Source organism: Gorilla gorilla, chromosome 3 (assembly GCF_029281585.2).
Source record: "Gorilla gorilla gorilla isolate KB3781 chromosome 3, NHGRI_mGorGor1-v2.1_pri, whole genome shotgun sequence".
Taxonomy (NCBI): Eukaryota; Metazoa; Chordata; class Mammalia; order Primates; family Hominidae; genus Gorilla; species Gorilla gorilla.
Genome location: NC_073227.2, coordinates 208,950,652 through 208,968,132, shown reverse-complemented (window position 1 = coordinate 208,968,132; position 17,481 = coordinate 208,950,652). Strand labels below are relative to the sequence as shown.

Below are 17,481 nucleotides of genomic sequence, written 5' to 3'. Positions count from 1 at the left end.
GTGCTGGCATTACAGGCATGAGCCACTGCGCCTGGCCCAGCACATACATCTTAAACAAACATGATAAAAAATGTAAAAAACCCTATACATGTAAGATTCTGTTTGTTGTTTATGGGCCACGAAGCCAAATGCCAGCTTGAAAACAGAAAAACATTTTATTCATTTATCAGGATTTGGGGTCTGTCAAATGCCAGTACCTGGAAAGGTGAAAAGCTAGATGAACTGAGACTTTTTTTCAGTTTTCTCTGGGTATGTGTTCAGGTATCTTGTGTTCGTTCTTACCTAAAACACAAATGTGGAGAGTCTATGTACATTTCTTCCTGAACCATAAACAAAGGATTTCAGGTGACATATCCTCATATATCCTCATTAGCTAAACTCCTTTTCCTTTTTTTTTTTTTTGTTTCCATTGCATCCACATGCTTTCTTCCTCTTACATTCTTAGCAGTTTTAGGGTTCCTTTTTGGAAGAAAAGCAGAAACAAGAACAGCTAAGAAGCTAGCTAAGTAGCACCCTATTCCTCAGTCAGGATTTAACTAAGCCTTGGGATCCAGATACACAAGCATTTTCTCAGATTGCTGTTTCTTACACATTTAAGCGTTAGAGTTGTTAACAGGGAGTTTTGGACCCTTCAGCTCTAGAAAAGAGCTGAACAGGAACAGCCATCTGAGAACAGCAAGAGGGATGGAGACTGGCTCCCGCTATGTCTCCAATAGGCTGATCTTCCTATTAGAAATGCTCATGGTTCAGGAAGAAGTATCTCCATCCATCCCTCTTGGTGCCCAGCATCTCGGCTCTCCAGCTTGCAGCCTAAACCCTGCCCCTGACTTCCTCTGGCCTTCAGGGCTGCTATTTACTCCTGCCTTTTGCCTGGTCTTCAGAGGTGCTCTGTCCTAATTCATCTCTGAAGTAGAAACCCACAGAAAAGCAAATCAAACACAGTGCTACGAAAACAAAACTAGCTGAGAATATGCTTTGTCATCTTGATCAAATACCAAATTCCCATCTCAAGTTCTATACTCAGGTGTTTGATTTGGAGGAAATTTCACTTACAAATGGATTATGTAGCCAATGTTCCTCACTCAGTACCCACATTCCTGTAAAAATGATACTAGAAATTCTAGACCAAATTAAGAAATAATTTCTATAGTCCATAGTAGCAATTAGCTCATACTGACGTCAAAATGTAAGCCTTTGATTTTTTTACATATTTTAGACTTTGGCATTTTAGAAATCAAGATTAATCTTAAGTTTGATATACTTAGTGTGGTATTGTTATTTCCTGAAAAGCCATTAAATTAATGGTACGCTTAGCACTACCTCCAGTGATGTCTTAAATCTTAACATCAAATAAGCATTTCAAGTTTGATGGCAGCGTATTTTTGGCCATTATGAGATGATTCCAATCAGGGATTCACTTAATAATGATAAAAATGAGTTAACCCCTGCATTAGATTTTATTTTTACCAGCTACCTTCAGACAATTTCTCCCTTTATCCGTATGTAACTACTTTCTCTGAATTTCCTTCCACAGCAAGAAAATACACCAGATCCCGTCTCATCTGTTAGTAACAAGAAACTTCCTCTTTGTGGCTTGCCTCCAGCTGTGACCCTCTCCCTGAAGGAGACTTGCACATTTGCTGTTGAACAAAAGTGGCATGAATTATGCAGCCCATATCCCCTTAATGAACATTTATGTTATGGGTGTATCACTATTAAAAATACTATTCAGTTAACATTCTTGAACAGATCCCTTTGTACATTAGTACAAATAACCTCAGTACCTCAGAATGTGACTTTATTTGAAGGTAGGGTCTTCAGAGTTTGTCAAGTTAACATGAGGACATCAGCACAGGTGATAATCCCACATGACTGGTGTCCTTGTTCGGACACAGGCAGAGGGAAGGGATGTGGGGATACAGTGTGAATGCCATGTGAACACGAGACAGTCACTTAAAGCCAAAAAGGGAGGCCTGGGCCAGTCCTTCCCTCCCAGCCTCAGAAGGAACCAACCCTGCCAACACCTGGGTTTTGGACCTCTAGCCTCTGGAACCGAGACAATACATTTCTGCTAAGTCACCTAGCTTGGGAGTACTGCTACGGCAGCTCTAAAAACGAATATAGCACACTTACAAAATTTATTTCCAAACTGGCTGTGACAGTTTATCCCTTATCCAACCACACGTAAGCCCAGCTTCCCGCCATATCTCACCTATACCGAACATCAGTCTGTTGAATTTCGCTAAGTTTTAAGAACAAATAAATGGTATCTCTTTTCAATGTAGACTCTTTGATTTTTTAAAATACAGACTTGGCATATTTCTGAAGTTTCATATTCTTTAATTGTGAAAGATCTAAAATGGATTCAAATGGACTAACATTATCAAATAATCACATCTAACCATATGATTTCCATATAGTTTGATACAATGATAAAAAGAAAACAAAAATTACAATGAAATACAGTTGACTTTAAGGAATATTTAACTACTGATTCATTTATTGACTATCTACTGCAAATTTTTCATTCTCTAGGGCTATGACATGAACCGTGAAGTATATTTTTAATTTTTACTTTTTTTAAAAGATGGGCTCTTGCTGTTATCCAGTCTGGAGTACAGTGGTGCAATCACAGCTCACTGTAGCCTCAAACTCCTGGGCTCAAGCTATCCTCCTGCTTCAGCCTCCTGAGTAGCTGGGAACACAGGTGTATGCAACCAGGCCTAGCTAAGTTTAAACATTTTGTGGGGGGCCAGGCACAGTGGCTCACACCTGTAATCCCAGCACTTTGGGAGGCCGAGGTGGGCAGATCACTGGAGGTCAGGAGTTTGAGACTAGCCTGGCCAACATGGTGAAACCCCATCTCTATTAAAAATACAAAAATTAGCCGGGCGTGGTGACACACGCCTGTAGTCCCAGCTACTTGGGAGGCTGAGGCCAGAGAATCACTTGAACCCAGGAGGTGGAGGTTGCAGTGAGCCAAGATCACGACCCAACACTCCAGCCTGGGTGACAGAGCGAGACGCCTACCAACAAAAATAAAAATAAAAATATATAAATACAAATAAAAACAAATTTTTTTGTAGAGACAGGATCTCACTATGTTGCCCAGGCTGGTCTGGAACTCCTGGCCTCAAGCTATCCTCCTGCTTTGGCCTCCCAACAAAGTGTTGGGATTACAGGCATCAGTCACTATGCCTGGCTGAAGTATAAATTTAAAAGGCAGAAGCTAAGAAATGGAAACTACACAATTAAAAATCAAAGTTATTTTCATATTTATAGTACATGAAAGTAAGTCTTATATCCAGTAATCCAACAGGTAATATATTAAAGGTTATGCTTTTGAAGGCAATTTATCACTGACCTTCCTGTTGGAAGCACACTTTAAAAATACACAAAGTTCTAAATAAAACAAATAAAAAAGTTCAAAATAAAACAAATAAAAGAAAAAAAATGCACCATGTCCTTAAAACGGTATCACAAAGTGTAGGAGCATCTTAGTAACACCAAATTATAACCGCATTTGGGGTTGCAATATTGATTTAAAAATTCCTTCCTAGAAACAATAATCACTCTTCTGTTAATCTGCTTTATCCTGTTGGAGGACTACTTTCCCTCTTGTTCATTCTTGTTTGTATTTGCATGCGTTAGGATGTGCGCTTTCAGGTTATTTGACTGAATAAACCTCCTGTTGCAGCCCTGAAAGGGACACACGAAGCGTTTCTCCCCCGTGTGGATGCGCACGTGCGTACGCAAATTAAAGTCCAGAGAGAAGCGCTTTCCGCACCCTTCAAAAGTGCACTGAAACGGCTTCTCTCCAGTATGAACCAGGAAATGTCTTTTTAGTTTTGAGCTCTCAACGAACGCTTTCCCACATTCCGCACAGACGTGGTCTCGGGGACCATGAATGAGGAGATGCTTTCTCAGGGCAGCTCTATTCCTCAACTTCCTAGTGCATCCACTCTGAGGACAAGCGATTGCGCTCAGACTGTCATATTCTTTATTTATGGGGGGCTTCTTTCTAGCAAATTCTGCGAGCTGTTTAGGATCTGATAAGTCAATGCCAGGTATTCCTCCAGGCGGAAGCTTCTTGCCTGTCATGTACTCAGAATACTCAAGCGAATTCTCTCCAACGATCTTTTGTGGAAGCTCTTTCTTTACCCCTTTTTTCATGTATTCCAAAGAACATTCAAGGGAGCTTGCTTCGAGAACCTTTTGAGAAAGCTGTTGTTCTGATCCTTTCTTTAGGTATTCCAAGGACTCAAAAAGTGAGTCCTCTTCCAGGATGGGTTGAGAAAACTCACCCCTTATGACGCATTCTATGTAACAGTCTGAGAAATCATCCCCTCCGAGAGCCTGAGGGCCAGGCTCATAGCACACATAGCCATCACATAAGGCCCACACCGCGCTGACAGGTTCTATTTCTGCCTGCAGGTCTTGGCTTGTCTTGCCTTGCCTGGGCTTAGCCCCACTGGGGGTTCTTCCACCCAGGCCTTTCTGGTGTCTCGTCTTTGCCCGTTTCTTCAGTTGCTGGTTCATGTTTTCCTGCCTGTGCCCTTCTTGAAGGTATACACCAGGATACATCAACCACCTCCAGGCAGTAGTGATCTGAGTAAGCTGTCTTCAGCAAACACCTGCTTTATGATAATAACCTTTAGTTAAAATAGATTCCAGTATTAGAGCCACTGTCAAAAAATGACCTAGGACACATTTTCCAATAATACATTTCTGTCTTCTCTGATAAACTAACCAAGAGACCAAGAATGAGCTCTGTGTAAGACACGAGTCATAAACAGATCTTATCTGGGTGTCCCCACAAGTTACCGGAACCATCTATATCTAATTGCTCACCTAACACGTGTTGGGTGGGACTATGTGCCAGCTCTATTTTAGGCTACACAGTTTGTGATCCATCAGTAAACAGGCATACAAACATCTATGCCTCCATGGAGTAGACATACTCATGAACATAGAAAATAAGCTATGTATGCCACGTGTTAGAAGGTGACTAAGTGTGAAAGAGTAAGCAAAGGGGCTGGTAGGAAACAGAAGCCTGCAATATTAAATAGGGCACTTGGGCAAACCTTCACTAGGGTGGTAAGTGGCAGTTGGTTAAAAGCCTGAAGGGGGTGAGGGAGCAAAATACTGTCTTTTCTTTCTCTTCTTTTTTTTGGAAACGGAGTCTTACTCTGTCGCCCAGGCTGGAGTGCAGTGGTGCGATCTCAGCTCATTGCAACCTCCAAATACATATAATACATATATCCAAATACATACATCCAAATACATATAATACAAACACATATAATAAAAACAAAATGTGTTCCAACTGTAGGGGAAGAGTTTAAGATTTCTTAAAATGTATTAAAAAATATGTAATACATATATGTTATATGCTACTGTTATTATTTTGTGTGTCATTTTATTTTATTTTATTTTATTTTGAGATGGATTTTCGCTCTTGTTGCCCAGGCTGGAGTACAATGGCGCAATCTCAGCTCACTGCAACCTCCGCCTCCCGGGTTCAAGCAATTCTCCTGCCTCAGCCTCCCAAGTAGCTGGGATTACAGGATTACAGGCGCATGCCACCACGCCTGGCTACTTTTTCTAGTTTTAGTAGAAACGGGGTTTCACCATGTTGGTCAGGCTGGTCTCGAACTCCAGACTTCGTGATCCGCCTGCCTCGGCCTCCCAAAGTGCTGGGATTACAGGCGTGAGCCACCGTGTCTGGCCCTATTGTTTTCTTATGTAATACTGTTATGAAATTCAAATTAAATAATGCATGCAAAGTGCTTAGCACAGATTATGGTGCACAGCAAATGCTGGCCGCTATGTGAGCTCGTGTTATTTTATTACCTTTTTATTCATTCTACAAGCATACGTTGCATCCTGCTACACGCCAGGTTCTTTCTAGACCAGGGTGGTAAACTATTTCTGCAAAGGGCCAGATTTTAGCTTTGTGGGTCCTGTGGTGTCTGTTGAAACTATTCAACTTTGCCGTCGTAGCACAGCACAGAAGCAGTCAGATAACACATAAAGGAATGAGGGTGGCTGTGTTCCAATAAAACAGGGAGACTGGCCCATGGGCCATCCTGTGCCCACTCATTGTTCTAAAAGACGGGGATCCAGAGAATAAGACACATGAAATTAATGGTGCTCCCACCTTTTAGGAATCCATGCCAAAATAAAGGCACAGGGTAGCTTGGCCCTGAAGACTTTCCTATCATTTCCTTAAACATCTAACAGCAATGACGTTATAAAAGTTATAGCATGAATATGTTATTGCTTTTACTATAAAAGTCTCTTACTTAATGTTACAATTGTGTGCCTGAGAAAAGATCTCCCTATTTATTGTCCTGATGTCTTTCTGTAGGAAGAAAAATTATATGCTTTTAAAAAAGAGGCAAAGGTAAAAGTTGTTGGATGAAAATTAATAGCTTGAAAATACTTTAAAATAACCACATTAAAAAAAAAAACACCAACAGAAGCATGTCATTTACTTTTGGTAAAAAACAAATACATATAATAAAAACAAAATGTGTTCCAACTGTAGGGGAAGAGTTTAAGATTTCTTAAAATGTATTAAAAAATATGTAATACATATATGTTATATGCTACTAACGTTATTATTTTTTGTGTCATTTTATTTTATTTTATTTTGAGATGGATTTTCGCTCTTGTTGCCCAGGCTGGAGTACAATGGCGCAATCTCAGCTCACTGCAACCTCCGCCTCCGGGGTTCAAGTGATTCTCCTGCCTCAGGCCCCAAGTAGCTGGGATTACAGGCAGGCGCCCCCCCTCCCCCCCACCACACCCAGCTAATTTGTGTTATTTTTTAGTAGATACGGGATTTCATCATGTTGGCCAGGCTGGTCTCGAACTCCTGACCTCAGGTGATCTGCTCTCCTCGGCTTCTCAAAGTGCTGGGATTACAGGCGTGAGCCACTGCGCCAGGCCTGTGTCCTTTAAAAAGGTGAAATTAGGGCTGGGTGCAGTGGCTCATGCCTGTAATGCCAGCACTTTGTGAGCACAAGGCTGGCGGATCACCTGAGATCAGGAGTTTAAGACCAGCCTGGCCAATATGGCGAAACCCTGTCTACTAAAAATACAAGAAATTAACTGGATGTGGTGGCGTACACCTGCAATCCCAGCTACTGGCAGGAGATCACTTGAGCCTGGGAGGCGGAGGCAGTGAGCCAAGATTGCACCACTGCACTCCAGCCTGGACAACAGAGCGACTTTCTCGGAAAAAAAAGAAAAAAAAAGAAAATAAAAATATAGAGGTGAAATTAACCAGGGAGATCTCAATATTTATGAAGCACGATATTAGCACCTTTGGAGGGTAATTACTAGGATTAAACACAGAGCTGCTCTCCCCAATTAGTCCATTTAAAAAACAGCTTGTGCATCCCAAATCTGAAAATCCAAGACCTGAAATGCTTAAAGTATGAAACCTTTTTGAGTGCCATCGCGACACTTAAAGGAAATTCTCATTGGACCATTTTGGATTTTGAATTTTCGGACTTGGGATGCTCATACTGGGTATTTTGCAAATACTCAAACATTCAAAAAAATCTGATGTCCATAATACTTCTGGTCCCAAGCACTTTGGATAAAAAATCCTCAACCTGTAACTGCAATTTAATTGACGCTGCTTTTCCCTCCAAGCTCACCTCCTGACATCTATAGCTCTTGTATTTCACTATTCAGCCATAATAAACTTTATCCAATAAAGCGTCAGATCAGTCCACTACAAATGTTCCTTTTTCTCACTAAAATACCGCCTATCCTCCAACAAACACAGAGGCTTGCTTCCCATCCATACTTCAAATGCGCAAACATCACCTCCTCAGGCAGGCTTCCCTGGATTCTTCGGCTCAGTTGAGTCCCAAAGCTAAACCTTCTCCTAGCTCCCTATTTCACACTGATCAGAGCTCTGGTGTCCCTTGCTTCAAGTCTGTCTTACCTGCTGGACTGTGAGCACTACTAGAGTGAAGGCCTCTTCTGTTCTGTTCACACAGGCTCCAGCCTCAGTACATTTGTCTAGTGAGATGAAATCATGAGTATGCATTAGTCATTGTGCTGTTGATCTCTGATTTAACAACCCTATATAATTACTTTACTAGGAATTTATTTGAGAGTTTAGATAACTTAATGTAGAAGTTTCAAAAAAGCTGGCTATTAATGATGCAGGGTGTTACATAGAAAGGAATTTCCTGAGGCCAGGCATGGTGGCTCATGCCTGCAATCCCAGCACTTTGGGAGGCTGAGGTGGGTGGATCCCTTGAGCCCAGGAGTTGGTGACCAGCCTCAGCAAAATGGTGAAACCCCATCTCTACAAAAAAGAAAAAATGAGTCTAATCAGACTACACCTACACTTCAGCTCAGCGATGGTTAGGTCTGAATTCCCAAGGGAGGTGGTGAGTGGGGTGGGTTTGCCAAGTGTGCTGGTGGTCAGCTATTCAGGAGGCTGGGGTGGGAGGATCGCTGGAGCCTGGGAGGCAGGGGTTGCAGTGAGCTGAGATCACACCATTGCACTCCAACCTGGGTGACAGAAAAAAAAGAAAGGCATCTCCTAAGAGAGGTGTTTTCTTTATGAATTTACCAAGGTTCAAGTATGGTCCTTACCTTTCTAAGCTAAATTCTTATTTGTCAGATCTCTGAGCATTATGCTATTTCTCATAGCAGTATACAAGCTTGTGAGGATGACATATAACATTGAAATGGTAATTTATTAATTTACCAAAACTATTTATATGGCAGCCAATTTCTGTTAGCAGAAATAACTAGTCATGCATCACTCAAAGACAGGAATATGTTCTGAGAAATGTATCTTTAGGTTGCTGTGTCATCCTGTGAACATCATAGAGTGTAGCTACGCAGACCTGAATGGCACAGCCTGCAACACACGCAGGTTACACGGTAGGGCCCATTTCTCCTAGGCTATAAATCTGCACAGCATGTTACAGTTCTGAGTACTGTAGGCAACTGTAACACAACAGTAAGTATTTGCATATAAACATATCCAAACAGAAGAAATACTGTACAAAAGATAAAAAATGGTACACCTGTGTAGGCACATTCCCATAATGGAGCTCACAGTACTGGTAGTGGCTCTGGATGAGTCAGTGAGTGAGTGTTGAGTGAATGAAGGCCTGGGACACCACTGTACACAACTGTAGGCTTTATAAGCACTGTACACTTAGGCAAATTTTAAAACTTATTTAAAAATTTGTCTTTCTTGAATAAATTAACTTTAGCTTACTGTAACTTTTTAAATTCATTTACTTATTTACTTTTTTTTTGAGACAGAGTTTTCCTCTTGTTGCCCAGGCTGGAGTGCAACAGCATGATCTCCGCTCACAGCAACCTCCGCCTCCCAGGTTCAGCCGATTCTCCTGCCTCAGCCTCCTGAGTAGCTGGGATTACAGGCATGTGCCACCACGCCCAGCTAATTTCGTATTTTTAGTAGAAATGAGGTTTCTCCACGTTGGTCAGGCTGGTCTCCAACTCCCGACCTCAGGCGATCCGCCTGCCTCAGCCTCTCAAAATGCTGGGATTACAGGCGTGAGCCACCGCGCCCAGACTCTTTTTAACTTTATAAACTTTAAAATGTGCAAACTTCCTGACTCTTTTGTAATAACACTTAGCTTAAAACACAAACATTTTTTCAGCTGTACAAAAATATTTTTTCTTTATATTCTTATTCTGTAAAATTTTGTCTGTTTAAAAACTTTTACGTTAAAAACCAAGAGACAAACACACACACGAGCCTAGGCCTACACAAATTCAGGATCATGAAGATGTCACTAGGCCATGGGGATTTTTCAGCTCTTTTATAATCTTATGGGACCACCTTAGTACGTGGGGTTGCTCACTGACTGAAACGGCCTTATATGGAACTTGACTGTACATGGAAAACATACTGGTAAAAGCGGATGTGGATGAAATCTTCATATACATTTAGTATTCGTTCTAGGTGCTGAACTTAGGGAAAAAGATGCAAAGTTCCTCGTTAACACAAAGTTTGGTGTGGGACAGACAGTAAAGGGCAAATAAATAAAAAATGTCAGATTGAGAAAAATGCTATTAAAAAAAGGTCGGGGCGGGGTGGGACCGGGAGCGGTGGCTCACGCTTCTAATCCCACCACTTTGGGAGGCCGAGGCGGGCGGATCACGAGGTCAGGAGATCGAGACCATCCTGGCCAACATGGTGAAACTCTATTAAAAATAAAAAAAATCAGTCGGGCTTGGTGGCGGGCGCCTGTAGTCCCAGCTACTCGGGAGGCCGAGGCAGGAGAATCGCTTGAACCTAGGAGGCGGAGGTTGCAGTGAGCCGAGATCGCGCCACTGCACTCCAGCCCAAGCGACAAGAGCAAAACTCTGTCTCAAAAAAAAAAAAAAAAAAAAAGAATGAGAGGGGAAGTAACCGAGGACGCCACCTTCATCATGAATGTCTGGAAAAGGCCCCCAAAGAGGGGGCCGTCGGAGCCAGATGTGGGCAGGAGGAAAAGTGCCCGGTGGTGGGAAGAGACGAGCGAAGCCTGCTGGTTCCAGGCTGCCGGCGGCTCCCGGGGGCTGCGGGGGAAGGAGGCCATGCTCCATGCTCCCTACAGCTATGGCGGGCAGGAAGGTGGGGGCTGGGGCGAGGCCCAGGCGCGGGGCTGACGGTGAGGCCCGGGACCATTTGCATTTCATTCCAGGTCCCAAGGAAACCATTACAGGGCTTCCAACAAGCAAACAGCAAGTTTTTTTAGGTTAGAAGATGGGCCGGACAGCTGCATGGAGAATGGATTTGGGGAGAACAGAAAAATCTACTAGATTTGGGAATCCCGCGAAGGGCTGCTAGGGGTTTGGAGCAGATGGCGGCAGAGGAGATGAAATGCAGGGAGAACGGGAAAACAGGAGAAAGAACCACCCCCTCGCCCTGCAGCTCGCTGGTGGATTGGATGAAGAGCGGAAGGGAAACAGGAATCAAGAATGAGTCTCGCCCGGCGCGGTGGCTCACGCCTGTAATCTCAGCACTTTGGGAGGCTGAGGCGGGCGGATCATCTGAGGTCACGAGTTCGAGACCAGCCTGGCCAACATGGTGAAACCCCTCTCTACTAAAATACAAAAATTAGCCGGGCGCAGTGAAGGGCGCCTGTAATCTCAGCTACTTGGGAGGCTGAGGCAGGAGAATCGCTTGAACCCGGGAGTCGGAGGTTGCAGTGAGCCGAGATCGCGCCATTGCACTCCAGCCTGGGGGACAGAGCGAGACTGCCTCAAAAAGAAAAAAGAAAGGAAAGATTCTCCTAGGTTTTCTGCTAGAGTAATTTGACTGGAGGGTTTTGCCATCTCCAGAGATAAGAGGAGAGGAAAAGAAAGGGAAGAGACTGGTGTCTTGATCACAATGTAAGCATGTTATTATAAAAAAGACCTAGCCAGATATTGTAAGGAAACATATTTACGTGAAATTTTGAAACAAAATAAAAAATGCAATTTAGGGAATCACCGCCAGACACTCGCTTTCTTGAGAGTGTATTACTTCCCCATCTGCCCGTTTTCAACATTTGAGGCCAGTGGCCAGCCACGGGTCACCGCAGGGCGAAGGCTACAAGTCTCCCGGCGAGGCCGGCTCCGGCCTGGTCCCAGGATGAGAACACGCTTCCCCTCCCTGACTATCTAACCCCTTTGACCGACACATTCCAAGTAGTGAGCAACACATCCCCCTTCTCCCCATTGGAAAAAAGTTCCATGAAACAAGACTCACCCCTGCTACCGCGAAGCACTCTGCTATTTTCAATGCCACCTCTTCCCAAACGTAAAACAAAGGAGAAACTGCAGTGGAAACGTGGACTGCCCTGCGCCCCCTCCCAAGACCCACCCTCCGGACTGACGCGGTCTAATCAGGCTACACCCACCCTTCAGCTCCGCCAGGGTTAGGGAGGGCGTGGCCCGGCCCGCCCTGGGGCGCCGCCCTGGAGCCACCTGGCCCGCGCGTTCACTTTCTGCCCGGAGCCGCCTGGCACCTGGGCGGCGCGCTCACCCTCAGCCCGGGGCCCCCAGGCACCCGGCCCGCACGCAAACCCTCAGCCCGGGGCCCCCTGGCCCCCGCGTTCACCCCTCAGCCCGGCCGCCGGGCACTGCGCATCCGCCACGTGGCAGCGCCTCCAGAGCCCAGACGCCCGGCGTTAGCACGTGGTGAGCACTCAATAAATGTCTGCTGAACAAATACGCGTCGGTGTAATCACATTTACCCTTTTAGGCCGGACGCGGTGGCTCACGCCTGTCATCCCAGCACTTTGGGAGGCCGAGACGGGGGGGATCACCTGAGGTCAGGCGTTCGAGACCAGCCTGGCCAACATGGCGAAGCCCCGTCTCTACCGAAAAATACAAAAATTAGCCAGGCATGGTGGTGCTCGCCTGTAATCCCAGCTACTCAGGAGGCTGAGGCAGGAGAATCGCTTGAACCCGGGAGGCGGAGGTTGCAGTGAGCCGAGATCGCGCCACTAAGCTCCAGCCTGGGTGATAGAGCGAGACTCCGTCTCAGCACAGAACAAAACAAAACATTCACGCTTTTGCAGATCGAGGAAAAAAATCAAGCGGAGGAGGCAATTTTTACCCCCCCGAAATAGAGGTTGACTCGAACGCAAACCCCCACACCTTTCCCACCCCGCCCTACCCCCAGTTGTTTCAAACACCCCCAGTGTTTGTTTTCTTTTTTCTTTTTCTGGCCATTAATGTGACTGTATTGCTAAAGGCAACACAACTCACTTCGAAAGCAGTGGTCAGTCAACGCTCACTATTGGCTACAGTCTAGTGAAATGTAATAGGTCGTGTAAGTACACCCATACCATTAGAACGAAACCCAGATCGATATTTAAAAACCTCCTAAATGTTGACTTGAAGCTTTTCTGCATATATATCTGGGAGCAGTTCTCCACTTTTTTTTTTTTTTAAATCTGTTTCTGAATAAGCTTCAATTTTGAGGTTGGCCAATAAAATATAATTTTCCTTCCTTCCTTCCTTCCTTCCTTCCTTCCTTCCTTCCTTCCTTCCTTCCTTCCTTCCTTCCTTTTCTTTCTCTTTTTTTTTCTTTTTTGAGACGGAGTCTTTCTCTGTCCCCCAGGCTGGAGTGCAATGGCACCGTCTCACCTCAGTGCAACCTCCGCCTATTTGGTTCAAGTGATTCTCCTGCCTCAGCCTCCCCAGTAACTGGGATTACAGGCATGCACCACCACGCACGGCTAATTTAGTATTTTTAGTAGAGACAGGGTTTCTCCATGTTGGCAGGCTGGTCCGACCTCAGGTGATCCGCCTGTCTCGGCCTCCCAAAGTGTTGGGATTACAGGCGTGAGCCACTGCGCCTGGCCAATAGGATATAATTTTCAATGAAGGAAATATGTATTATTCCCTGATCTCCTCCAGTAGGCATAGCAGGACCGCTCCATTTGAAATCTGATTTCAATAAAGCTTCCTTAGTTCCTTACCTTAGAATATATTATTTGCAGGCGAGGGTCAGAAAGCCGACTTACCAGTCAGAACGACTTCCCTCAACTTCCCTCCTTCTGTCTCTACGGCGCCTTGCTGTGGCCTCTTTAGAAACTACAGGGGAATTCCACCAGCCTTTTTTTTTCTCCCCCTTGGAGATAAAAATGTTAACATTTGGGTTTCGATAAGAAATACTTCAATGAACCGAAGAATGTTGAACAGAACCTTCTTTGTAAGCCTTTAAGTGGCAATGTCATTGAAAGCCCCATTCCTCACTAGATGGAAACACACACACTTAGTTCAAGCCGAGGATCCTTTCTTTGGGTTGTCGGAAACCACCCTTTATCACTCCCTTAACCATTCACACAGTGCATCCCATAGATTGATTTATAATCGCCTCCCCTACCACTGATTCCATTTGATCGCTTGGGTGTGGCTCTGTTTGGGCATTAGAGACAGCACGTTTAGAAAATCTAATTTTACATTTCACACTCCACCTCTTCCATAGATTATTTTTGCTCCCATTATCATTTAGCTTTCCTTTCCATGGGCCTGAAGAAGAAACCAAAACGAATGAACTCATCTGTTGTGATATGAACTCAGCTCAAAGGAAATTTAATTTCTCCTAAATGAGCTCGAGAACCAATTAAACCATGAAACAGAAGTGGGCTGTCTTTTGAAATTGACCACAAAGAGGGTGTGCATAGAAAAAATGTTGTCCATTGCTGGAATTTTAGTCATAGTGATTCTTCTGCCAATAACATCATGGTCACTTAAAAAACTTGTATTTCGACCATTTTATCTGTGTTACAAATCAATATTTTCCTTAAAACCCTTAAAATGCAAAAACTATAAATATGCGTTAATTCACTCTATACAGATTTGAGTTTCTCCCCTAGACAGGCGGAGGTTCTAGGCCCTGGTGGATAAGTATTACTGGCCTCCTGGGGTCTGAATGCAGAATGGCCAGGTCAGAACAGGAGGGTAAGAACTAGATTGAGGTGAGTAACTCACTTGTCTGCAGCAAATTTGAGGGGTGTCAAAAAAACAAAAAACAAAAAACACCCTCAGTAATCAGTATTAGTAATATTTTAACCTGGCATGTAAAAGAATCAAAATTAATGCAAAAATTTATAGAGAACAAAATATCCACATTGTAAATAAAGACAGTCAGAGGATACCAGCCAAATAATCATGATTGTAAGTGTCACAATGCAGCTATTATTAGCACAATGAAGGAGAGGTGTGTGGTGCTGTGGGAGCCACATAGGAGAGCCGGGAAGTTAGGGGAGGTTTCCCTGATCTGCAGGAATCAGCGTGGACGGCAGAGCCTCCCTGACAGGAGCGGGAATAGTTATGGAAGGACATGAGAGACGAGTGGAGGCGAGTGTGGAGAGGCTATGCAGGCCCAGACTCTGGGACCCCGTAGGCCATGGGAAGAACTTCGATCTTCAGTCCAGGAGCCCTGGGAATGGAATATTGTAAGAAAACATGCCTTATCTATAAATGCTTATTAACCTTAAACTTGTAAAACATTATTTCATTATTAGAGCTTCAGCTTATTTCTATTTGATTTAGCTAATATAAATTGAATACACGCACAGTCTCATTTTATCTGAAATCAAATTTCTAAAATAGTTATTATTACTGTTATTATAATTTCATTTGCGTTTTAAAATAACCCCGAGGCACAAAGAAACTTTATACAGGAATAAGTTTCTAAACTCAGATTAGAACCCAAGTGTTGGCTGGGCGTGGTGGCTCATGCCTGTAATCCTAGCACTTTTGGAGGCCGAGGCCAGCACATTGCCCAAGCTCAGGAGTTGGAGACCAGCCTGGGCAACATGGTGAAACCCCCTGTCTCTAATAAAAAAAAAAAAAAAAAAAGTCAGGCGTGGTGGCGGGCGTCTGTAGTCCCAGCTACTCGGGAGGCTGAGGCAGGAGAATTGCTTGAACCCAGGAGGCAAGGGTTGCAGTGAGCCGAAATCGTGCCGCTGCACTGCAGCCTGGGGGACAGGGCGAGACTCCATCTCCAAAGACAAACGAAAAAAATGAAACAAAAAGCCCTCTCCCTCTCTCCCCTCCCCCTCCCCCTCTCCCCACGGTCTCCCTCTCCCTCTCTTTCCACAGTCTCCCTCTGATGCCCAGCCGAAGCTGGACTGTACTGCCGCCATCTCTGCTCGCTGCAACCTCCCTGCCTGATTCTCCTGCCTCGGCCTGCCGAGTGCCTGCGATTGCAGGCGCGCGCCGCCACGCCTGACTGGTTTTCGTATTTTTTTGGTGGAGACGGGGTTTCGCTGTGTTGGCCGGGCTGGTCTCCAGCTCCTGACCGCGAGTGATCTGCCAGCCTCGGCCTCCTGAGGTGCCGGGATTGCAGACGGAGTCTGGTTCACTCAGTGCTCAATGGTGCCCAGGCTGGAGTGCAGTGGCGTGATCACGGCTCGCTACAACCACCTCCCAGCCGCCTGCCTTGGCCTCCCAAAGTGCCGAGATTGCAGCCTCTGCCCGGCCGCCACCCCGTCTGGGAAGTGAGGAGCCCCTCTGCCCGGCTGCCCAGTCTGGGAAGTGAGGAGCGTCTCTTCCCGGCCGCCCATCGTCTGAGATGTGAGGGGCGCCTCTGCCCGGCCGCAACCCGGTCTGGGAGGTGAGGAACGTCTCTGCCCCGCCGCCCCTACTGGGAAGTGAGGAGCCCCTCTGCCCGGCCGCCACCCTGTCTGGGAGGTGTACCCAACAGCTCATTGAGAACGGGCCATGATGATGATGGCGATTTTGTGGAATAGAAGGGGGGGAAAGGTGGGGAAAAGATAGAGAAATCAGATTGTTGCTGTGTCTGTGTAGAAAGAAGTAGACATAGGAGACTCCATTTTGTTCTGTACTAAGAAAAATTCTTCTGCCTTGGGATGCTGTTGATCTATGACCCAACCCGGTGCTCTCTGAAACATGTGCTGTGTCCACTCAGGGTTAAATGGATTAAGGGCGGTGCAAGATGTGCTTTGTTAAACAGATGCTTGAAGGCAGCATGCTCGTTAAGAGTCATCACCACTCCCTAATCTCAAGTACCCAGGGACACAAACACTGTGGAAGGCCGCAGGGTCCTCTGCCTAGGAAAACCAGAGACCTTTGTTCACTTGTTTATCTGCTGACCTTCCCTCCACTATTGTCCTACGACCCTGCCAAATCCCCCTCTGCGAGAAACACCCAAGAATGATCAATAAAAAAAATAAAAAATAAAAAATAAAAAAAGTAAAAAATAAATGAAACAAAAACAACAACAAAAGAACCCATCTTGCTCCTTTGATATGCGTCGCTGTGGTCTAATATAGCATTTTACATTAAGGTATTTTGCAAACTCTGTAGTTGTATTTTTCATTTAAGAAATCTCTCCATGTTATTATTGGCTATGATTCGTAATGCCTTTTTACATACTTGTTTGATCTTGATAGCACCTTAGGGATTGTTATTATCCATTTTATGGATGAGGAAATGTGAAGTCAGTAGTGACAAATGCCTTATTCAAAGCCCTATAGGTATTAGTTTACAGAGCAGAGTTTAGAACCCAAATCTTGCTATCCTGATACAAAACGTAAAGATAAAGTTAATTTGCCAAGTTCAGTCAGTTGTTTAAAGAGCTTGTTTTTTGTTTTTTTGTTTTTTGTTTTTTGTTTTGGATGGACTCTGGCTCTGTCTCCCAGGCTGGAGTGCAATGGCACAATCTCGGCTCACTGCAACCTCCGTCTCCCTGCTCCTGGATTCAAGCGATCAAGCGATTCTCCTGCCTCAGCCTCCCGAGTAGCTGGCACTACAGGCGCCCGCAACCACGCCCGGCTAAGTTTTTGTATTTTTAGTAGAGATGGGGTTTCACCATGTTAGCCAGGATGGTCTTGATCTCCTGACCTTGTGATCCACCTGCCTCGGCCTTCCAAAGTGCTAGGATTACAGGCGTGAGCCACCATACCTGTCCTAAAGAGCTTGTTAAACATATTTTTAGAGTTTCTGTGAAAAAAAGAATAA

The 17,481-nt window shown here is 44.8% G+C and overlaps 1 protein-coding gene across 8 annotated transcripts; it reads right to left on the bottom strand.

Annotated features, from left to right (window-relative positions):
- Nucleotides 1-2,123: 2,123 nt before the first annotated feature.
- Nucleotides 2,124-11,876, bottom strand: ZFP42 (ZFP42 zinc finger protein). Of its 8 annotated transcripts, none has more exons than XM_019025096.3 (4): nucleotides 11,750-11,873; nucleotides 8,374-8,541; nucleotides 7,964-8,040; nucleotides 2,124-4,634 (listed from the first exon to the last, which is right to left on the bottom strand). In XM_019025096.3, the coding sequence occupies exon 4, from the start codon at nucleotides 4,582-4,584 to the stop codon at nucleotides 3,607-3,609; it is 978 nt and encodes a 325-aa protein (XP_018880641.3). In that variant the 5' UTR covers nucleotides 4,585-4,634; nucleotides 7,964-8,040; nucleotides 8,374-8,541; nucleotides 11,750-11,873; the 3' UTR covers nucleotides 2,124-3,606. The 8 variants fall into 8 exon arrangements, with proteins under 8 accessions (XP_018880641.3, XP_018880639.3, XP_055240156.2 ...); XM_019025094.3 differs by having other exon boundaries at nucleotides 2,124-4,637; nucleotides 11,750-11,859; XM_055384181.2 differs by having other exon boundaries at nucleotides 2,124-4,652; nucleotides 11,750-11,853.
- Between the last annotated feature and the right edge of the window lie 5,605 nt (nucleotides 11,877-17,481).